The sequence below is a fragment of the Staurois parvus genome, unplaced genomic scaffold, assembly GCF_062004578.1.
Source record: "Staurois parvus isolate SC_StPar_1 unplaced genomic scaffold, SC_StPar_1.0 ptg000226l, whole genome shotgun sequence".
Classification (NCBI taxonomy): Eukaryota; Metazoa; Chordata; class Amphibia; order Anura; family Ranidae; genus Staurois; species Staurois parvus.
This window is the reverse complement of record NW_028318022.1, coordinates 4,444,670-4,469,119: the sequence shown is the minus strand read 5'-3', so window position 1 is coordinate 4,469,119 and position 24,450 is coordinate 4,444,670. Positions and strand designations below refer to the sequence as shown.

The 24,450-nt window shown below is 39.5% G+C and overlaps 1 protein-coding gene across 1 annotated transcript in view; it reads right to left on the bottom strand.

The window, feature by feature from the left end:
- Positions 1 to 24,450, bottom strand: part of CSMD1 (CUB and Sushi multiple domains 1) — a 2,075,474-nt gene that overhangs the window by 3,773 nt on the left and 2,047,251 nt on the right. Inside the window, exons 66-69 of the mRNA XM_089679519.1 lie at positions 23,445 to 23,606; positions 22,501 to 22,613; positions 13,676 to 13,763; positions 6,709 to 6,838 (exon numbers count right to left, since the gene is read on the bottom strand). Of these exons, the coding sequence (XP_089535645.1) occupies positions 6,709 to 6,838; positions 13,676 to 13,763; positions 22,501 to 22,613; positions 23,445 to 23,606 (493 nt within the window). The remainder of the gene's footprint in view (positions 1 to 6,708; positions 6,839 to 13,675; positions 13,764 to 22,500; positions 22,614 to 23,444; positions 23,607 to 24,450) is intronic.

Genomic DNA, 24,450 nt, shown 5'->3' with positions numbered 1-24,450 from the left:
TATATATATATACAGTATATGCCAAAATAAATGGATCCATAGTTGCCCAGGATTCCTAAATTTCAAAGTATGGGAAGGATAAAGGATTTCAAACAAGCCTCAATATGTTTATTATGGTCAGTTTAATATTATGGACCTTTAATCAGATTTTAGGTTAAACATAATATTTTGAAACATCTCTTATACTGACTTTTTGATATGGACAATGTACAAAAACCAAATAAAAAACAAATGTTCAGCCCTTGCAGGGTCATGACCCAAAGACAGAAGTATCAAAATACAAACAAATACTAGAATTTCTTTTGCTGAAAGTGGATGGCTCGAGCACAAATTACAAGAAGGTTAGCAAAGATATAATGCCCACCAGGAGGACAGCTTAAAGTTTTCTTTCAAGGAAATGACTCATTAAAATCATGCATCTACTAAAGTATCTGTGGAGGGATTTATCCAGCCAGTCTGACAAGACTTTCGGATATTTTTTAGGACAACCTCTGTTACTAAAGTTTGTCTGGTATAGAGGTATGTTAGAATTAACCAGTTTCATCCAAATGTAGACCGTTTGGGGGACAGGTTTTTTTTCCAATATATCGTGATGGCCTTCCTAGCGTAAAACAGCAATAGGTTTCAAAGAATCCTTACAGCCACCATGTTAGCCAGGTCTTCTACCATGCCCAACAAGCAATACCTTAGCATAGGGATAGGTTGTACCAGTGTTGTGGAAGTGATAAGTTGAAGCACCCATTTCCAGTATAGAGCCAGACAGGCCCAAAATATATGACAAAAATCAATGCGTTTATCTCCAACAGGCAGAAGAGACATTCTGATTCATCCTGTGGAGCATGTATGGGGTAAAATGGGCCCCATGTAAGATTTTGAATTGTATACACTTATCCCTGGCAGTCACTACGTGAGTGAAAGAAAAATCCCAAAGCTCATACCAATCATCTTCATCCAACATCGGATCTCCACTTCTGTTTTAATGAGGATAACTCAGGTATAGCTACCATACTGAGATATTGATTCAGTTCCGAGGTGGGTTTTTCATGGAAGGTACTTGGAGCATACAATTGAGCTCTGAGTAGAAAAGGTTCACTTGGTGACCTGAAAATTGATCATGCAAAACCTGTAGGCAGCTAAAAAGATAATTGTCACAATCATGCCTACAGGGAGAGGCACAGCTCTCCATTTTGCTCCGAATTTCTGCATTGTGGTATTTCTCTTAAACTAATATGCAGTCACCTGAGAGGGGGAGGTGTAGTATCGTGCATATAAGAGCCAGGCACAGGCTCTCCCTGTAGTAAGAAGGCTTCATGTATCTCCTCATTCCCCCTCCCTCAGGAATGCAAGCAGCGTATGATGCTGAGCCCTGCCTAACAATTCCTCTGTCAAATAAGGTAGTGAAGATACTAGTTGATGTTGTGTAGAAAAAGCTGTTAGTTTTTGTGAGTAGTCAGAGAAGTGAGGACCATCGGCTCTGTACCATCTAGCTGACCAAGAGTCTTGGTGTACCATCGCAACTACAGTTGCAAGAAAATGTATGTGAACCCCTTGGGATTACATGGAGTTTTGCATGAATTGGGCATAAAATGTGCTCTGAACGTCATCTAAGTCACAACAATAGAAGAACACAGTCTGCTGAACATAATACTACACAAACATTAGATGTTGCCATGGTGTAATTGCACATAACATGTAAACATTCACAGTGGAGGAAAAAGTATGTGAGGCCCTAGCTTAATGACTTCTTGACCCTCTTTTGGCAGCAATAATCTCAACCAAACGTTTCCTGTAGTTGCAGATCAGACCTGCACAACGATCTGGAGTCATTTTGGACCACTCCTCTTGACAAAAATGTTTCAGTGTAGCAATATTCTTGGGATGTCTGGTGTGAATCGCTCTCTTAAGGTCATACCACAGCATTTCAATTGGGTTGAGGTCAGGACTCTGACTGGGCCACTCCAGAAGGCGTATTCTGTGCTGTTGCAGCCATTGTTTTGTTGAATTACTTGTATGCTTTGGGTCATTGTCCTGTTGCATCACCCATCCTCTGTGGAGCTTCAGTTGGCGGACAGATGGTCGTACGTTTTCCTGCAAAATGTCTTGATAAACTCTGGAATTCATTTTCCCATCGATGACAACAATCCGTCCAGGCCCTGAGGCAGCAAAGCAGCCCCAAACCATGATGCTCCCTCCACCATGTTTTAAAGTGGGGATGAGGTTTTGATGTTGGTGTGCTGAACCTTTTTTTCTCCACACATAGTGTTGTGTGTTCTTCCCAAACAACTCAATCTTGGTTTCATCTGTCCACAGTATATTTTGCCAGTAGTGCTGTGGAACATCCAGGTGCTCTTTTGCAAACTTCAAACGTGCTGCAATATTCTTTTTGGACAGCAATGGCTTCCTCCGTGGTGTCCTCCCATGTACTCCATTCTTGTTTAATGTTTTCCTTATTGTAGAGGTGTCAACAAAAATGTTAGCATGTGCCAGAGATTTCTGTAGGTCTTTAGCTGACACTCTGGGATTCTTCTTTACCTCATGCAGCATTCTGAGCTGTGCTCTTGCAGTCATTTTTACAGGACGACCACGCCTAGGGAGAGTAGTAACAGTGCTAAACTTTCTCCATTTGTAGATAGTCTGTCTTACCATGGACACATGAACATCAGGGCTTTTGGAGATACTTATGTAACCCTTTCCAGCTTCATGCAAGTCAACAATTCTTGATCGTAGGTCTTCTAAGAGCTCTTTTCTGCGAGGCATGGTTCACATCAGACAGTGCTTCTTGAAACCAGTAAACCCAACACAGGTGTGTGTTTTTTATTATCATTTATTTTATTTCTATTCTATTCTTGTCTATTATATTTAAATTCAAATGTATTCTATTTGAATTCAAATGTATTCTGATTTTGGAAGTTGGTTAAATTCCTTCTATTTTATTCTATTTTTTTTATTCTATTCCTTTATTTTCTGTTGTATTCTTTTTTATTCTATTCGAATTAGAATTTATTGTATTAAAAAAAAATGTGAATTTCAGAAGCTTGATATATTCTTTTTATCCTATTCTATTTTTTATTCTATTCTTTTATTTTCTATTCTATTTCATTATTTTCTATTGTATTCAAATGTATTCTGTTCAAATTCAAATGTATTCTATTCAAAATTTTAATTGCGGAATATGGTTATATTCTATTCTATTTTTCTATTCTATTTGTTTTGATTCTATTCTTTTATTTTCTATTCTATTATCTCTATTCTTTTCTATTCAAGTTTGAATTTATTCTATTCAAAATTTATATTTTGAATGATGGCTATATTCAATTCTATTCTCTTGTAGTCTAATCTATTCTATTGTTTTTTCTATTCTATTCTACTTATTTTCAATTATTTTCTCTCTTTTTTATTCTATACCCTTATTTTATATTATATTTATTCTATTCTTTTTTATTTAATTTTTTTCTGTTTTATTCTAGTCTGTTCTATTATTTTCTATTCAATTATTTTCTAGTCTAGTCTTTTATTTTCTATTCTATTCTGTTTTACGTTATTCTTTTCTATTCTATTATTTTATTTTCTATTCTGTTCTGGATTACTTTATTCTATTCTTTTTCATTTTATTATAATCTTTTTTTTCTATTCTTTTCTATTCTATCATATTCTTTTCCATTCTGTTTTCATTTTCTATTCCATTTTATTCTATTCTTGTTTTAAATTCAATTCAATTTTCAAGTTCAAATGAGTTTTCAAATTCAAATTGAATTCAATTCAAATTTGAATTTTGGCCAAATTTTAGTTATGTCATTTTGGATTAATTTAAAGTTATTACTATTGTAAATCAGAGATTTGGATGCATCTAAATTTCCAAATAACAAAAAATGTGTCCAAATTTCGATTGGGAACAAAACAAACCACACATGTCTGATAAATTTATCATAAGGGTCAGTAATCACTTCCTCAACCACACACAAAAGAGATTTGTTAACTGGGATTGAGACCCCCCTAGGAAAAAAAGGAGTAAGTGGAGTGAAATGCCCTCTGTATCCAAGGCTTTTTGAGTGCCATCATTTTGCTGCCCAGTAGGTGCATTTCTTGCAATAACATAATGTGCGAGTTATGTAGTTTGATATTTTGAAACATTATGGAGCTCTTGTGTTTAGAGTTGAGCCCCCTTACATTCGGGGAGAGGATGGAAAAGTGTTTGAGTGGTCTATTAGTCATAAATAAGAAGTAAGAGAGGCCAAGGCATGAAAGGATTCAAAATGAGAGTGGGAAAAACCCTAATGAGCAGCAAAGCCAACTTGAGCAAATACACTAACAGCAGCAACAAGACAAGAAGGGAACACAACATCCCTAAGTAGAAAAAACATTTTGAAAACTCCCTTCCATGCATTGCACAGCATAGGAATACACTGGGCTGTGCAAGGGCCTAAGCCCAAAACTAAACTATGGAGCAAGCTCCAACGATATAAAGTCAGTCTACTAGGGGGGAACTCCTGAGGACAAGAATAACAACACCCCAAGCACACGTGGCATAGAAAAAATAGAAAAATTAGGCAAAACTGAAAAATAACAGAAAAGTCAGTGGTGCAGCTGGAGGAACTTCACACTCCTATCCAAAAGATGATGGCGTTATGTAGGTGATTGACTGACCATTATGCAGCATGCAAATCCTAAGAGCAGATAAGGATAAGTGGTAGGATACAGGCATTTTGAAAGAAGAGAGGCATTCCACTTCCAGGAAGAGAGGTAATAGGGTGGCCTAACAGAAGAAGAAAACAACATTGTAAACCCAGGTATTTCTGCAGGGTCTCCAGACAGCCCCCACCACATCCTGGATATCAAAGAATCTGGCAGCAGTTCCATCCAGGATCCAGAGCCGACTAGGATACAGAAAATTTTACTTCATCCCACAATCATGTAGGCACTTGTAGATGTCTGTAAAGGAGTGTCTGCTCTGCTGAACCTCAGGAAAATAATCCAGAAATAGAGAGATTTTTAAGTTCTTGAGTGCTTCTTTGCAGCTGATAGGAGCATGTCATGGTCTCTATAATTAAGGAGTTTAAAAAGGAAAGGCCATAGTGGGGCATCTGGAATTGGTGGAGTAGGAGGCACCCAGTGCACCTACTTGATCAAGAAAGTAGGTGGAAGGTCACAGAGGCCTAGTTGTTTGTCAGGAATGTTTCAGCAAGGTCTTCCCTTTTGGGGATGCCCACCACTAAAGATTATTGTGACATAGCTAATCCTCCATGTCTATGGCTAGCACAAGCTCTGGACCATATCTTATACCTGGGAGATTCAGGATTCTGCTTCTGAGAAGCTTGTGCAGTATTTCATATCATACCTGACGAGTCAATCTTTGTGGTCTAAGTTTCTTTTCAGGAGATGATGATGGCAAGAAGATCCACTGTGGATAGCCTGGCATCCTCCATGTATTCCAAAGATGTTTGTGTGCCTGCCGATACCAGTGCACTGGAGGATCTCATGGCCAAGATGGCTGCTGGCTGCATGGAACGAGATTGACCTGCTGAGGGCTAGACCGAGGTGGTGGCAGTGAGAGCAGGAGCTGGAGGGCTGACTGAAGAACAACAGCAGCTCGTAAGATAATATGGATGCGATAGGAACGGAGCTCAACAGCACTGCTTGCTCGGCTCACATCCTGGCCATGCCCCCCCCCCCCCATTAAATGTAATTTTAATTTAGTGGCAGACATCTATCTCAGAGGAAACCTGTGCAGAAAATATGTTTGGCCCCCACTGACACCCCCACTGACACATTTAAAATACCACTATAGAAAAATCTGCCAAAGACGTTACTGCCACTTACAGCAGCGCTTGCAAGAGCAGTTATCCATTCACTTAAACTGCATGGTGAATGTAACCAATGACATTGCATTCCCAGCAGCATTGGGCCCATATCAAATGCCACTGCTTGTATTCAGTTGTCACAGCTCTCATATATTGACTAATTTACGTAAAGGATAAGACTTTTGACCAAAAATAATAAATGCACTTTTTTTTGCAGGTAAACAAATGTGCATTTATAAATTTTTTGTTGTAGGAGCCTGTAAAGCATTGCACTATTGATCAGTAGATTGCTGGTACCACAGGATGCATGGGCAAGCAGATATACTGACAGGAAGATTCAATAAACTACCATTGAGAATTACAAGCCGACAGCCACTGAGAACACCGTGAATAAATAATGCAGCCATGTAGACAGAGCCCCACATGGCCGCGCTTTTTTTAAAAAGTGACAGCTTGTATGGGGAACTTTTCTCAGTACTTCTGTCACATGGATCATTGGGGACATGTTACTTAAAATAGGTGGAACATGTAACATGTTCACAAAGGTGAGCTTAGGGGCAGCACAGTGGCTAAATGGTTAGCACTTCCGCCTGGCAGTACTAGTGTCTCTGGTTCAAATCCCAACCCTGGCACCACCTGCCTGGAGTTTGCATGTTCTCCCTGTGACTGTGTGGGTTTCCTCCCACACTCCAAAGACATGCTGGTAGATTAATTGGCTCCTGTCTAAATTGTCCCTAGTATGTATGAATGTGAGTTAGCGACTTTAGATTGTACACTCCTTGAGGGTTAGGGACTGATGTGAATGTACAATATATGTATGTAAAGCGCTGCGTAAAATTGACAGCTCTATATAAGTACCTGAAATAAACAAATATAATCATATTTAAAGATAAATATACATGTTCTTTACCTGTGTTTATAAAGGTAAAAGGCAAATCCCGATAGTATGAGGGCAAAAAAAGGTACCAGGATCGCAGCTGCTACAGAACTGCTGTTTGTGCCATAGAAGTTATTAGACGAGTCATTGATGTTTTGAGAAACTGAAACAGTAAAAAAGAAAAATACAAAACAATCATTAATCATTAGTGCAAATACCTGTTGGTCTATATTTTTTTACATATCTCTTCACATTAGTTATGTTTTGCATAATACCTTTATGTATGTTACATGTTTAAAGGGAAATTCCACTTGTGCATCCAAAAATGCAAATTATTCCTCAGTCATGCACCTATTTGCTATTTTGAAAGTTCGCCATGAACTACATCTGTTGATTTACTGATCTGTACCCTTCTCACCCTGTACACAGCCCGGAGGCTATGCATCAAAATACTGCTAGCAATGGAAAGTGGTAATTTGTCTGTGTGGTCACATGACCAAGCGGACCAATGAGAATCACTTCTTCTGTCCTGGAATAAATAATAATTTTCACTGGTCAGCACAGTGATGTGCCATACTAAGTATATGTTAGTAGTAGTGAACTTACTAAATAGCAAATAAGTGCAGCAGGGATTGGAGCAGTGTAGAGGGTATACAATTGTTTTAATTTTTGGATGCAAAAATGGAATTACCCTTTAAGCAGGGATTCCTAGAAAAGGGAACCCCCCTCTAAAAGCACCAGTGCCTGACGCTGATGGGTACAACATTGTAAATTACATTGTGAATCTTGTGATATTCCCATTCTTGAAATAGTTGACATGAAATAATCGTTAGTAACTGAAATACTTTAGTGAATGGTGAATTACAGAGAGGTAATCTCCCATGATTTCAAATATGATACATAAAATAGAATATAAAAGAAACAGATTGTAAAGGTGGTAGATTATATGTTTACACTTTATATTAAAGAATGGGAAGCTTATGCGAGTTTTGTGATCAATAAATGCTTTTTCCACAGTGTATACATACATTCTTAAGACTTTACTCATGCTATAATGAATTTATAGGACACCGAAAGCACAGTGTAGGGAATGGTAATTTAGTTGCAAATAACCATTCTCAACTTCTCCTAGTCACCAGAAATACAGATGCTTTTCTACAGTGGTTCTTTTGAGAACCCCGCTATTTATATTTTTGGGAGAACGATTTGTAGTGAGATTATGTTCAACAAGTTTCCAAGAGAAGAAATATACAGTAGTGCTTTAACCTGTGGACAAAGGGGGTAATTGGTGATAATGATCTGTGAACAGTATCGCACAATGTTGATGCAAATATTAAACAATACTAGTTGGTACAGGCAAATTCCAGATATCTTCATTTATCAATATCAAAATAAGCAGTTTGAAATTATTGACAGAGCACAAAACAATCCCATTATTGATAGCGAAACTGCATAGTTCTTAAAAGTAAAGGCTTCTGTATTTTAAGCATTACCCAAGGTTCAAAAAAATTCAGATAACATCTTTCCCCTTCTCCAGGAGGCCAATAATTTTGGGTAATGGATCACTAACAGAGAATAGTGTATATATAGAGGCATTTCCCTCATACGTGAGGGATACTCCCAATCTTGTGTCTCTAATTAAAAACCTTGAGGTCCCTTCTCACACTTTGCTACTAGGTCTGGATATGGAAACATTGTAATCCTCTATATGCCATGAAAAAAGTGTGCAATCAAAAAATTCCTGGATGATTTGTGTGTTGCTGGGCAGGGTTACAATACATTTTTGCTGTCATTGCTTGACTTTCTTTTGAAGCACAAAGTGTTTCTATTTGGTAGGTCCCACTACCTCTAGGTGCAGGGGACTCCATATGCTAACCTGTACCTTGGGGTGGGGGGGGGGGGTATCTGGTCCAAAGATGAATTCTCTATGTATCTGTGCCATGTTTGTTCTACTTGTTAGATATTGCTGACTTCTTTCTGATTCCCTTTTTGTTTTCCTCCTTTGATTCCTTGAGCTTGGCCTCCTTTCCAAATCCCTTTGAGCACCATTGGGTCCTCCGTGATCCTAGGTTCCGACTGACCACTGTTCTTCTTCCTCACTTTCAGAGGAAGTAACACCCACTTGAGACCTTGTTCATGAGCGTTGTCTCCTCCTTATAGATCCACTTCTACCTTTCGGGGTGAGATCAAAAATTTCCCCCTTAGCCCAGTCGTCGAAGTCTCTCTTAAATTTAGACTGTTTGGTAGACTTAAGATTTTTTTGTACTTTGTCTATTTCTTTTTTAAGTAGGTCATTGAACTTCAAAAAAATACAGTTTATTTTTATGTGGTTCCAGTCTCAGTTTGCTCTCATCAATCTGAGTTTGGAGGTCAATGAGCTGTAATTTTTCTTCCTCTACTATTAGACGCATTAGTTCCAGCCCATGGTTATTACATGCTGCTTCCAGTTCTCCAGAAACCTATCCATCTGCAGAATCACCAGCTCCCTTAAACCCCTTAGAATAATCTTATGATTGATATATGATTCCAAGGAGAGAATATCCCACTTTCTGTTCAAGGATTTTACTGTTAATTTTCCATGTTCCCTAAAAAGGATCTTCATAATATCACCCTGGGGGGGGGGGGGGTCTTGTTCACTAATCTCTTGGCTAAAAGCCAGTCTAATCTCTTGCTCAATGTCATCGCCAATAGTAAATGCCATTCAGAATAAATTGAGTTGTATATAAGTCCAGTTTAGTAAAATACCAATCCTTAAAAAGTTAATGTGAATGAAGGATCTTATAACAAGACAAATAAAGTATAACCTTTTTCAAAACATAGGAAAGATCAAAAGGGGATCAAATCAGAGTAACTATAGTTGTGTATGTGTTATCCAATACTCTTAGGGTGGTGATCCTTAAAACTCCATGAACCCCCAAAACAAACTGTGAGATTAGAGAATATATCAATCTCTCCCACCCAAAAGTTGTGGAAACATGAAAAAAGAAGCACAGCAAAAACAACACCAAAGTAAAAAACATTATGACCCTATACTGTGGTGGTTAGAATTATCTCCCACATAAATAAATACTTCTTGGCTATATACTTTCAACAACAATATAGCAACCCTTCTGCAGTTTTTAACACACACTGGGCTCCCTGGTCATTGTGGCAATAATTACATCATCTCTGCCCCTAATTGACCAGTCATAATATATATTTTCAGCAGTGCAGGGGAGACGCAAACAGACAAACAATGGGGTTTAAAGACTGTTGAGGTTGTCAATGTATAGCGGGTTTCTCACCTCTATCTGCTCCCCCCCCAAAAAAAAAAATATATGTAATAAAGCCCAAAAAAGGTAAAGGCTATTGAGTCCTCCTGCCACTACCTAGAGGGGCAAATGGAGTAATGGGTCATCATCCTACACAAACCAAGTGTATACCCGCAAAAAAGAAAACAAAACAGGTGCATAATCAAAACTAACTCAACATGTTTCACTTCTACAAACAGCTTCATCAGGAGTACGTGAAAATAAATCAAAATCTAACTGAGCACCAAAGTAAAAACCACATGTCAAAGATGGTTGACCAATAATGGGCTCCTCTATTTATAACATAGGAGGTCAAAATTACTGTCATGCAGTGCAGTGCAATGGCGTCACCACACACTTGCATCACAACATCACCACATCATGATGCTCCCACATGCTCAGTACTTTTACGGCACCATCTTGAGGTCAAAATGCAAAAGACAGGTGCTATACTTTTTAAATGGATGTGCTGCTTTCATGAACCTGAAGGAAGGCAGTAAACATGCACTAAAATAATGTGATGGGCAAAACATAAAGAAAAGAAAAAGATATATTTTAATGGTCCTGAAAAAAAAATATATGAATAATCAAAATGCTCCATTATAACCACTATCCTTCAATATTGTCCTAATAAGGTGGTCCAATTCTTTTAATGCTTCGCTCAGAGCAAAAAGATCCCCACTGCCCAAGCTTTCTTAAAAGAGAACATCCCTGTAGGAGCCACCATATTGTAAATCCATACCAAATGCCTACCCATTATGGAAACAGAAGAAAATAAAAAAATAAATAAATACAATAATCCATAAAAATCCTTTTGTAAATCCATCATCATTCACAATGCCTACCACCCACTGACTAAGAAAAACTAAGAACCAAATGAACCCGGTGCACATGAGCAATCCTGATGATACTGCTCACCAAATGACAACTCCCTGAGCTGTCATCAGCTATATATTAGGGAAGGGATGGGAATAGTGACATCATTGATCAAACATGGTCAGTGACAATATCTGCTAACCTCACTGCTTTGCTAATGTAGCCAGGGATTCCCAGTCATGTAATCAATGTGCCATTGACAGCAGTAGTGCTAGGGATGTAGCTGTTGCCACTTCTATATTTGATACTCAGCTTCCACCAACAGGGGGTCAAACTGCAAAAGTTCAAGTAGAACTATAAGTAAAACTATTTTTACATTTTGGATAAAGTCTACTGTTGTAGACAGCTAATTTCCTTAACTCCAGTTTTCTTTTCTCCAGTTTTTGTATACTAGCCCTAGAGTTCCCTCTTGTTATACTTATTTATGCATTTGGAATTATGTAAATAATGGAATAATGGAAGAATTGTTTTTATTTCTCACCAGTTTTAGTGTTATTCATGTTCTAGGGCTACTTACCTACAGAATGCAATATACCCCATCCCATTATTCTTTCCCTTTCTCTAAGGCACTGGTGACTTTGTTAGCATGAATAAAGAAGTTATTTTTAGCCTATTTCTCATAATACTGGCAAAGATGACAGGACACATTTAGTAGCAATCAAGGGATTTCCTTTCACATTCCACAGTGAAGCTTTTAGTGACCTTTCCAGCAACACAACTGCATTTTTCAGTAAGTTGATTTTTTTTGTATGTATTTCAAATAGGTACATATATACTGTAATTGTAGTTTAATCACAACTGTTGAAAGGAAGTTAAAATGTTAAATATTTTCCTCTATAAATACACAGAGACACAGTCAGTGAATGTGTATTTTAAAAAGTGCTACTCATTATTAGAACCTTTTTATCATTACATCACCCACATCACTACTCAATCTACACCTCCTCCCTGGCAAACTGATACACTCCCACAGCTTCAACTATCACCTCTACGCCGATGACACGCAAATTTACCTCTCCACCCCTCACCTCACCCCTTCAGTCTCCGCCCGTATCAACTACCTACTGAACGACATATCAGACTGGATGTCGCTCCATTTCCTGAAATTGAACCTTTCCAAAACTGAGCTCCTGTTTTTCCCCCCAGCCCGTGCCCCCCACCCTCTCCCTCACGACATCTCAGACTATCCCCGCTTCAGTCTATCCTGAACTCAGCGGCCAGACTCATCCACCTTACCAACTGCTCCGCTTCTGCCACCCCCCTCTGTCATTCCCTCCACTGGCTCCCAATTGCCCAAAATTCAAAATTCAAACTACTAACACAGACATACAAAGCCATTCATAGTGCTGCTCCAAACTACCTCACCGACCTGATACCCAAATACCACCCAACCCGTAATCTTCGCTCCTCACAAGACCTCCTACTTTCTAGCTCCCTGGTCTCCACCTCCCACGCCCGACTGCAGGGCTTCTCCAGGACTTCCCCCATCCTCTATAACTCACTACCCCAATCCATCAGACTGTCACCTACCCTCCTCATCTTTAGGCACACCCTGAAAACCCATCTCTTCAGGGAAGCCTACCCCGTCCTCACCTAACAGTCGATCTCCTCCACTCCTCCTACCACTCCATCCCCCACAGCCACTTCCTCCTGTACCACTATCCCCTCCCTCCTAGATTGTAAGCTCGAAAGAGCAGGGCCCTTGAATCCCTTGTGTTTTGTTTTGTTACTGTATTGTCTCATTTTCTGTCCCCCACTATAATGTACAGAGCTGAGCAAACCTTTTAGCGCTATATAAATACTGTATAATAATAATAATAATACTGATGAAATAATACTGATGAAAGTCGATCTAAATATTACTACAATAACCCTGGAATCTTGGAAATTTACAGTAATCGCTTCAGAGATTTCATGGTATGACCCGAGTCAGGGGCGGACAGACCATTTGGAAACTCGGGCACTGCCTGAGGGCCCGGGGTCAGTAGGGGGCCCCATGAGATACCCCTGGTACCTTTTTCATAGGCTTTTTTGAGTTTGGGCAAGTACACAGGGGCTCCATGATCCCCTATTACCCGGGGGCCCCATGAGTTGTCAGTCTGCATTTTTCCATGGTTCCATAATAATATATCAATTAAATGCCACTCTGTCTGATAGTGAACATTTACTCAAGGCAGGGGCAAATACTGTGTGTGGAAGTGGGTCTATGCTTGTCTGTATAAATTTGGCAATTTTACTTTAGAGGAAGAAAGACAAGATTCACTCCTGTTGATTAGCAATATGGCTGATGTGTAAATCTGTAATGTCTATGACTTTTCTTCCATGTCTATGACATTGCTTGATCACTAACATAAGATGAAAATCAAATAAATACACTGATTGTAAGCATAGGATTTAATGCTAAATGAGAGTCATATGTGCATGGTTAAATTACATATACAGTATGGAAAGCTGTATTACTTTCAAAATGATTTGTATTATGTCCAGCCAGTTTTAAATGTATAGCTTTGTCAGATAGGACATGTGGGTGACATGACTTCTATATGCTGAAGTTAAATAATAATACTTGATCACTTCTATGACCAGCATGTAAGTCAATAAAGAAGAATCAACATCACACTGGTGGGGAATCAACTTTCCTTTCCCATTCTGTTAGCATGTTCATTGTCTATACTTGTACATGCAGCACAGCTTGATTTTTAAAGAATAACTGCCTTCATGTTTTGTTTTTTTTTGCCTGGAGTTCGGCTTTAAATGGATGTACTGTATATGCTTGAAGAATCCACTGGTATCATTATTATTGAGGCTTCAAAAAAGTTTTGTTAAGAACCTACCTTGTCTTTGAAATATAAATTTCCCAAAATCCTTGGATTGTATATCACCTTGATAGTTAAAAATGCTCTTTTCTTTTCCAGAAGATACCTTTATTTTTAAAGAGAATTAAATGCAATAGATAGGTTATTCAATTCATAATATTTTCTGCATTATATTACTTTGGCTTTATCTAAAAACACCTGTGGGAATACAGAAAATACACTCTGAACTACTGTACAGTTATGCAGTTGCATCAGGTAAAAATTCAAGTACTGAGTGCATACCTTAAATCTATGATTGACACTATCACTTAAAGATTACATCACATATTAAGATGGGAAATGTTTGAAAAAGATCCTAAGGCTTGTGTCTAAAGGTTAAAAGAAATTTTAGAAATCTCACAAAATCCTTGTAAGTAAATAAAAATGAGAACTAGATCTATCATGCATTGTTAGGTGAACTCACTAACATGATGTAAGTTGACCACTGATCACTAGTGTTAGAAAAACATCTTTTCATATACTTATTAAGTTGTGGACATAACTGAAAAATTAGACAGAATCATTATCAAAATGCAAAATAAAATATCAATTCTTTTTTTTGAATAACATTTTATTAAATTTTCCACATGTATTATACATGACATTTTAAACAGAAATAAAGATAAAGAAAAACAAAGGATCATCGATGCTAGTAACATGGGTAGAAAAAAAAAACAGTATGCAATGACAATAGGGCAACATTGGAAGGATGATGAAGTCTGCACCAGCCAAGCAGGTTGACCAGAGGTGTAAACATCCCACGGGTTCCACACAGCTTCAAATGAGATTATAGAATCGGCATGTGAAGCGGTAAGATATTCCATTTTTCTGATATCTGCAATAATCTTAAATAATGTCAACATTGAGGGAGGTGTAGGGGAGAGCCAGCTCATTGGAATGCTTCTCCTGGCCGCCCTCAAAATATGCACAGAGAGTCTCCTCGATGGTCTAGAGAGACCTGTAAAGGGCAGGCCCAATAAAAAATAAAGAGGCTCAAAAGGGAGAGAGGAATGTAATACCAGTTGTAATAAGGCCAAAACCTCTTCCCAAAAGGGAGTGATAAGCCTACAATCCCAAAAAATGTGAAAAAGGGAGCCAGTTTCCCTCCCGCAGTGCCAGCAAGCAGGAGAAGCACTCAAGTTACAAGAATGGAGCACATCAGGGGTTCGATACCACAACATTATGATTTTGTAAGCATTTTCCTTATAAACTACACACATAGAGGATTTGGATGCGTTCTCCCATATTTTCTTCCACTGCAACAAGTCAATGTCAAAACGGAGAAACTGGGACCACTTACGCATATAGCGATGGGTATCAATAGTTAAGGGAGGGACATCCAGCAGGAGCTTATATGTATTGGAGACTGTGCCATTTTGATGTGGGCCCTGAATACACAGGCGCTCAAAAGGTGTAGGCTTCTGCAGAGTCAATGAGGGTGACAGGGTGGAGAAAAAATGGCGTATCTGCAAATAAACATAGAAGTGCTGAGGAGGTATTTCGGTATTTTTTTGGATGTCGGAAAATGATTTAAATTTCCGAGTTACGGGATGGACCAGATGACGCAGTTGGAAAAGATCGGCTGAGGCCCATGGGAGCATTCGGTGTAAGGACAAACTATCTGGAAGGGAGGGATTAAAGAGAACATTAGTCAGAGGGGAGCACTCGGAGGACAAAGCGAATTTAGCCCTGCATCTCTTCCAGATAGACAAGGAGAATTGCATGGGTCCAAGTAAAAGGTGTCGGTGAGAAGCGATGGCCACCGCTGACATATCCCAAAGCAGAGAGCATAAATGGGTCGGAGTAAGTTGTAAGGTTTCAATCTCAGTCCATTTGTTAGAAGGGCGTCTGGTGGACCAGGAGATTAAAAAACGAAGGTGGGTGGCATAGTAATAGGTCACATTAACCGGTACTCCCAAGCCTCCTCTAGAACGTAAAGAAAGGAGTACAGTACGTGCAATTCTATGTTGTTTGTTGTGCCAAATAAAACGTAAGAGAGATTTTTGGATAGAATTTAGCTTGGACATAGGGATGGGGACGGGGAGAGTTGCAAATAGATACAAAAGTTTGGGCAGTACGGTCATTTTTATAACATTTATACGTCCAAGAAAGGAAATAGGTAGGGTGTCCCAAACTTTTAAGGAACGGGAAATAGCGACAAATAGGGGGGGAAAATTAGCCTCATATATGGAATGGTAGGAGGAAGTAAGGTTGGTACCCAAATACTTCAGTGAGTGGGTACACCAACGATATTGGTAAGATGCTTGGAGAGAGGTTAACATGTCAGGTGGGATATGAAGTGGGAGTGCTTCGGTTTTGGATGTATTTACCTTGTAGCCTGACAGGGTCCCAAATAATTGTAAGGTTTTATGAAGAACCGGAAGAGAGGTGCAAGGACTAGTTAGAGTAAGAAGGATATCGTCTGCAAATAGGGACAATTTATATTCACGCCCATGGGAATGTATCCCTCGTATGTCAGGGTTAGATCGAATGGCAGTGGCCAGCGGCTCTAGGCAGAGGATAAACAGTAAAGGGGAAAGTGGGCACCCCTGCCTTGTACCGTTCGACATCCTGAAAGAAGGTGAAAGAAACGAAGACAATCTGACCTCTGAGGACGGGGAGGAGTAAAGGACCTTCAGGGCCATCACAAACGGGCCCCGGAAACCATATCTCTCCAAGATCATAAACATATAGGGCCAGCTAAGGCGATCAAAAGCTTTTTGAGCATCCAAACTCAGCAATATAGCAGGGGATGAAGTTCTGTTAATCAGGTCGATCAGGTCAATAGACCTCCTGGTATTGTCCGCAGCGTGTCTGGTGGGCACAAAGCCCACTTGGTCCCTGTGTATGAGCTTGGAGAGGAATCGGGAAAGCCTATTGGCCAAAATCTTAGTAAATATTTTATAATCAGAGTTTAACAGGGCAATGGGGCGATAATTGTCCGGAATAGAAGGATCCTTATCAGGCTTGGGGATAACGGAAATATATGCACGTGAAAAATCAGCCTGAGGGGGGACACCTCTTAAGAGATCCTGAAACAAAGAGAGAAGATGGGGGGTCAAAATGCCTATGAACATCTTGTAATAAGAATAAGGCAAGCCATCAGGTCCTGGTGATTTGTGAGAAGGGAGCTGCTTAATCGTATCATGCAGCTCCTCAGATGAGATATCGGCATTAAGGGCCGAAAGGTCAGAAGGTGATATCTGCGGCAAAGAGAATGACTCAAAGAAGGCATCGAATGACGTTTTACAAAAAGGAGGATGGAGATTTGGGGTTAAACAGTTGTAGAGAGTCTTATAATATGATCCAAAAAGTGAGGCCATTACATGAGGGTCATATGTAGGTGTACCATCTGATTGAAGAAGATGGTCTGGTAACGAGGAAGAAAATTGCGTTTTAAGCCTGTTGACCAGCATACGGTGGGGCTTATTGGAAAATTCATAAAATTTCTGTTTGACCCAAAGAAGTGATTGCACAGCTCTATGTGAGTCAAGAGCTTTGATTTGGTCGCGTAGAGAAGTAACCCTACGAAGACGGGTTATGGACGGCTTGATTAGCAGTTGACGCTCAGCCGAGGATAATTGGTGGATGAGAGAAGCCTTGGCACTGGCTGAGGACTTTTTCAAACGGGAGCCTATAGAGATACATATTCCCCGGAAAATGGCCTTGTGGGCTTCCCAAAGTGTCGAGGAAGAAGTCACTGAGCCAACGTTGTGTTGGAAGTACATATCCAATCCCCGAGAGAGTTCTTCACGGAAACAGGCAGTAGTGAGAAAGGTCTCATTGAGACGCCAATGACAAGCTTTCGGTAAAGAATCAGGGAAGAAAAGATTCAGAGACAAAGAGGCGTGATCGGACCATGTACTGGGATTGATTTCGGATGAAACCAAGAGAGGGAGTAAGGGGGAAGAGATAAAAAAGTGGTCCAAGCGGGAGAAACTCCGATGAGGGATGGAGTAGAAAGTATACTGTTTATGAAGGGGATGTTTGATCCGCCAAGCATCAAAGAGACGATGGTCCCTTATCAATTTGCGAAAAGATTTTGAAGAGGAACACTGCCGCTTCGAGGGGGTGGATTCAAATAGTACTTTCCTATCCTTGTGGGGGGACATGATTAAATTAAAATCACCTCCAATGATCATATGTGGTGTGGTAAAGGCATTCAATCTAGCAAGGGTTTGGGAGAGGAAATGTAATTGACCTGCGTTCGGGGCATACAAGTTTAACAGGATAAGGGGAGAACCAGCAAACATACATTCCAAAATGACATAACGACCCCGTGGGTCGACTTTGGAGGAAATGACCCAAAGGGAGCAGTGAGTCCGAATCAAAATAGCCACTCCGGCTTTCCCAGTGGGATCAAAAGCTGAGTAGGAGTGGGAGAAAAACCTTGAGGCAAAACGAAAAGAGCCAGTCGACTTGAAATGGGTCTCCTGGACAAAAATAATATCTGCTCCTGAGGATCAAAATTCCTTCAAAGCCATCCACCGTTTTTGGATGGAGTTAAGACCTTTGACATTGTATGATAATAACCGTAAAGCCATCATTAGATAAACATACAAATAGCAAATGTACCCAGATAAAGAATAATGGAGATAGCATCGATGAGGCAAATCTAAGAACAGTAGGGACATGAAACATTAGAACTAATAACATTAATAGACAAACCAAAAAAATTACAATAAAGAACATAGATATCCGTATGGATATGAACTTGGGAAAGACATCGGCACCCAAGTCGTCCAGGCAAATGTCTGGACGTGATCGGGGGCAACATGACAACCGGAACATAGAAATCGGCAGACCCGGCCAAAAAGATACAGCATAAAAAGGCACCCAGCGCAAAAATAAAATAAAAAAAAAAGGGAGGAAGAAGGGAGGGTGAGGAAAAGAAGGGAGAGGGGGAAAGTGGGGGAAAGGGAAGGGGAGAAGAAGGGGGGGAAGAAAAGGAGGGGGGATGGAAAGGGGAGGAGATAGGGATACAACCTTGAAGAACACCTCAAAAAAACATCAAGCAGGATCATCACTACAACGAGCAGGGCGAGGGCGTTGTGAAGTACGGGAAGGATGCTTCCGGCCCCTACAAACTGGTGTCCAGATCTTGCTGGGGGTAGCGGAAGGACAAGATGGAGTAGATGGTAGTGAGGCATTGTCGTCCGGCAGGGGGGGTAGTCCCAGTTGCTTCAGGAAGGAGTCCGCTGCAAAAAGATCACGTAGAATAACTTGGGCGTTATCCTTGGAGACGACCAGCTTGAAGGGAAAACCCCAGCGGTAAGGGATACGAAGGTGTTGAAGATGCGTGGTGAGTGGTTTCAGCGCTTGCCGTTTAGCCAGGGTAATAGGAGAAAGATCACAAAAGAGCTGAAGCCGGTCCCCTTTAAATTCCAGGGAGGGAACGTTGCGTACATAGGCCAACAAAGCTTCCTTGCTCTCAAAAAAATTTAAGCGGTCGATGACATCACGTGGTCTGGTGCCGTCAGCAGGTCTGGGACCTAAAGAACGATGAGCCCTGTCCATGCGCCACTCCGCTTCTGGGACCAAGGGTGCGGTTGTGGTGAAGAAAGACAGGAGGTGTCGGCGAAGTTGGGAATCGGCAATGGATTCAGATATACCTCGAATACGGACGTTTTGCCGGCGTTCCCTGTTTTCCAAATCTTCTTGCTGGAGCTGAATTTGGGACATGGTGTGTTTCAGGTACGCATTGTCTTCTTCTAAGACATGAACGTATTGCACCAATTCATCAAATTTATTCTCCAGTTGATCTGCACGCTCCCCAATCTGCGCTATTTCTCCACGAAGATCCAAAGCTAATTTGCCCACTTCAGTGGCAATAGTGGCGGTAATATTGCGCAAGAATACCTGCAATTTTTCTTCTAGCGTAGATATCATGAGGGCAGGTGACACACGGAGATTTGTGAGAGCGGATGAGGAAAGGCTCATCAAAGGATGCTCTGCTGTCCCCCCTATAGGGATTTGGGATTCAGATTCATCTATATGTTGGTGCTGAGGGAGTGAGATTAGCTGCATTGTGGAGGCAGCAGGTGTAGTACCTCCTGCCGCCACTGGGGGCCCGTCAGAGCTCATCCCTGGGAGTGAGGAGGTTGGCTACATTGTGGCATTGTGGAGGCATTGTGGAGGAAGCTGGAGGCAGCTGGTGTAGTACCTCCGACCGCCACTGGGGGCCCATCGGAGCTTGTCTGTGGGATCCCTGTTGTAATTGAGGCTGAGGATTGTGGCCTGTGAAGAAACCGCTGCAGCGGTGACGGCCGCGGCTCACGTGGAGAAGGGGAGGGGGGCTTCCAGTGCCCTATCTTCCCCATTATAGGACTGAGGTCTGGCGCGCTGGGTGCCCTGCTACTGTGACTCACCCAGGGACGAATATGGAGCAGCGGTGCGCCGTGGGTGAGTCTCTTAGGTCGGGGGATGTATGGAGCTCACAGGAATGTGGCCATCAATGTTCCCAGCCGCGCATGCGCCATAAAATACCAATTCTGCACTGTGGGCTACCTTTGAGTATGTCAATCTATGTATTTGTAATGCCTGCTTTGTTGTAGGGACAGATCACTAGTTATAAAGGTTCTACTGTAAGCAAAGCAAAAAAAAAGTCTTCTTGGTCAATACTGTTTATTAATATTCAATGTGCAAACTAATTACTTTTTTAATAATCTCCTATATCCATTTTATTTTAACCTATTTGTCTGTTTTCATAATGATTTCTTTACTACCTTGGCCTGGCTGATTTATTCTGAGGGATTATGTTTCAAAACCTCATCTTAATTGGCTCTAGATGTTTAATTAACACAGAGAAAACACTGAATTTTGTAAAACTATAAAAATAATTGAACTTTTCACTGCAGAAAATTTAGGTTTAAAATATAGGTCTGATATTAATAAAAGTATAGGGAATAATAATTTGCCATTAACAATAATTTACATTGGAAATATATATTATATGTGTGATAAATATGTCCCTGATAATAGTGCAACAAATTCACTGGTTTTGTGCAAGAGATGAGCTTGTTACATTGCAACAGTGTTGCTGTTTCACTGAAAAAATAATAATAAACTGTTTTTCCCAATCACTCTCCTTTTAGCCATACAGACCCACACTGTGTGGTTTTATTTACTAGGATAAAGTAAACCTGTCACAAATCTTGGAAATTTACAGTAATCACACGATTAAACAAAAAACAGGGAATACCTTCAGTGAAAACTGTACAATGATCCAAAGTTATATGCAAACTTTTTCTGGGAGATTTTAGAATGGTCTTCCCCCAGCCCACATCATGGGCTTCCCTTTCAATCCTTTATTGTGAATGATAGCTTTTTAAAGCCATAGCAATGCTATGTAGTTGATGACATTAGATCAATCTTTTACAGTAAAAGAGGGATTGGCATTTAAATGTGCAGTATAATTCAGAACCAGTTAGAAGTCTTTGTTCTACTTCTGAGAATACTTTTGACATGGCAGTGATTTCATACTGTTGAACAATCATGTTCTGTGCCAGTAGCTCTTTGATAGTTCTGAACATGTATATCTCTCTCTAATGATAGTTATGTTCTACTGACAATAAATAGAATAGAAATAAATATGTGGAATTAACTAAGATTAAAGGTAATAAATACTTATTTGCAAACACAGCTATTGATTTGCTAACAAAAATATATTTACTTAGCAAAGCAAATGTTCACTTAGTAAAGTAAAAGTTTGTCCTCTTTAAATACCAAATTATATGCAGGGAAATTAGAAAAAAACTATTTTCCTGTTGTAAAAGCACCTTGTCAATATATAGGATATTAAAATATGCCATTGGTATGCTCATCAGGGTTATTTTACTAAAGGAGTAACACATGTTTACCTAACAAAGTGAAGAAAAAAACACAGTAAATTTTATAAGTGGTATTGATAATAACCTTAAAATCACCTACAGTATTCACAGTGCCACATTTTTTTCAAAACCTAAAAATCACTCTAATGTGACATAAATAACCCAATACAAATAAATAAGTGAAAAATAATCCAAGCAATGCAATGAAATATAGTAGAAAAGTTCAATCAATCACAGTTCATAATTTCTCCAAAAAGTGATCCTCAACATTATTCCATCTTTTTTTTCATCTTAAATATACAGTGCACCTCCACCATCAATAACACCAGCTGTGCCCTCACCTGGAATTTATGACCTCACAACTAAGTTTGGTCAAAAATAACTTGCTTCCTCTAGGTGGACATATAGTGATGGTGCATCATTAAATTAAATCCTCCTTCCGTGTTGGTTTTAATTTGATTTTATTTAGAGTTATTTTTAAGTTTTAAGAAAAACTTGGCACTGTGAATAGGTCATTTTTATATGTAGTACATTGTATGAGTATGTGTGTGTGTGGCTTTTCATTTGTTTTTTTTTTGTTCCTATTGGATGGGTAGGTTTTGAGTCAGCTGCTCATGGGTTTTAATATATTGTTTATTGACAACCGACTTGTTTCCCGAAAAAGGTCAATACCTAAATACCACTACACCAATATACCACATATCCTATCTCACAGGGGGTTCCAAAGTTTGCAGTATGCCCAAAAAATATCTAGATTTGCATGACTTAAACAAATTATAGCATACCCTTATGAAATATCTTCTGAAAAACCTTGTGAAACAATATCTAACTTATTGGAACACCAGTACACTACATGCCCTTGGTAAAATTGGGTTTCCAACGTTGAACTGTATCCAGAATATATCTAAGTTTGCTTGTCATTTACAGTACATTGTAATGTTAAAATTGTAACGCATGAAAAATATTTCCACTTACATAACCATCCATCACCCAGTTGTCATTTTGAAACTTTTTTATCAAACTTTCTGATGAACCCTTAATCTGGAAAACCTTCAAAAGCAAATGAGCTTCTTCTTTCTTATAAATTCCTAAAGAAAAATGAAAAAAATATTTTTGGACTATTTGGAATACTAAAAACAAAAACAAAACTAAAGTGATATTAAATGTTTATTTTTTTGCTGTAAACCAAAAAAGATGTTATACTTACATTATCTTTGCAATGATATTGCACGGTGGTCTCTTACCTTCTCTTCTGGAGTCCCCCACTGGTCCTACCCTCTCCTCCTTTCCCCAAGTGCCTTCACAGCAAGCCATATATTAAAGGGGAACCCATATCAGAGCACTTCAGAACCAGGCTGTGTGTGTCCATAGACACACACACAGTGCTGGTAAGTCATAGCCCCGCTACCTCCTCACAGGAATTTGACTGACAGCAGCAGAAGTCTTTGGCTCCAGCTGCTACCTGTGTCCCCTGTGAGACCAGGAAGTTGAAGAGTGGTGCTGCAGCCAGAACAGAGCTGGATCAGTGAGAGGAGCCAGGTAAGTGTTTAGGGGTGGTGGGGAGTGGGTTAAGACAGGTACTGGAGTGTTTTTTTTTACCTTCGTGTATAGAATGTACTGAGGTAAAATGTTTTGACTTTAAAAACACTTTACCTTCTTATGTGAACCATGAACATATAGATACATTTAATCACATATACTATATACTGTATATTACTATAGAATATCACTATTTAATCACATTGAAGAGCAAAATGCATGGTGGCCTGTGCTGCAAATGAAAATACCACATACTATAGGGCATGCAGGCTATCTACTAACATCAGTGCCCAACAGAAAAAGTTTGTACATAGAATTGTGAAGGGTAAGGAAAATAATAGAGCATATTATTAACATTCCATAGACATATTCAGCCTTACCTGATAACTTTAGTTCACTGTTATTAGTATCTAAAAATGTTCCATTAACTTTGCTGCTTGTGTTATTGAACCAGTCAACAGTTAAAGTTGCTGAATGTTGCTTCCCAAGGTACTCATAAAATCCTTTCCAGACAGAATTTATTGAAAAAACATCTGAAGGGACTAAAACAAAAATAACATTATTCATTTTTGTTCATATTTTTCTGAATATTTTAAATGTTTGTGTGTACTGATCTATGTTTTAAAATTTCGTAATTATGTTATAATGATTTTGTTTTAATTAAAGTGTACTGTACTGACAACATGTTATTTTAGATAAAAGTTATGTCACCTTCAAAAAAGGTAAAAGAATGTTAAAACACGTTAAAATCTGAATGTGAAAAAAAACATAGTATTTGATGCTACTTTGTAAAAGATTAATATAAGAAAAAATAATTAGTAGTTTGTCATATATACAGTTGCAAGAAAAAGTATGTGAACCCCTTGGGATTACGTGGAGTTTTGCATGAATTGGGCATAAAATGTGCTCTGAACGTCATCTAAGTCACAACAATAGAAGAACACAGTCTGCTGAACATAATACTACACAAACATTAGAAGTTGCCATGGTTTAATTGCACATAACATGTAAACATTCACAGTGCAGGGAGGAAAAAGTATGTGAACCTTTGGACTTAATAACTGGTTGACCCTTCTTTGGCAGCAATAACCTCAACCAAACGTTTCCTGTAGTTGCAGATCAGACCTGCACAACGATCTGGAGTAATTTTGGACCACTCCTCTTCACAAAACTGTTTCAGTGTAGCAATATTCTTGGGATGTCTGGTGTGAATCGCTCTCTCAAGGTCATGCCACAGCATTTCAATCGGGTTGAGGTCAGGACTCTGGCTGGGCCACTCCAGAAGGCGTATTCTGTGCTGTTGCAGCCATTGTTTTGTTGAATTACTTGTATGCTTTGGGTCATTGTCCTGTTGCATCACCCATCCTCTGTGGAGCTTCAGTTGGC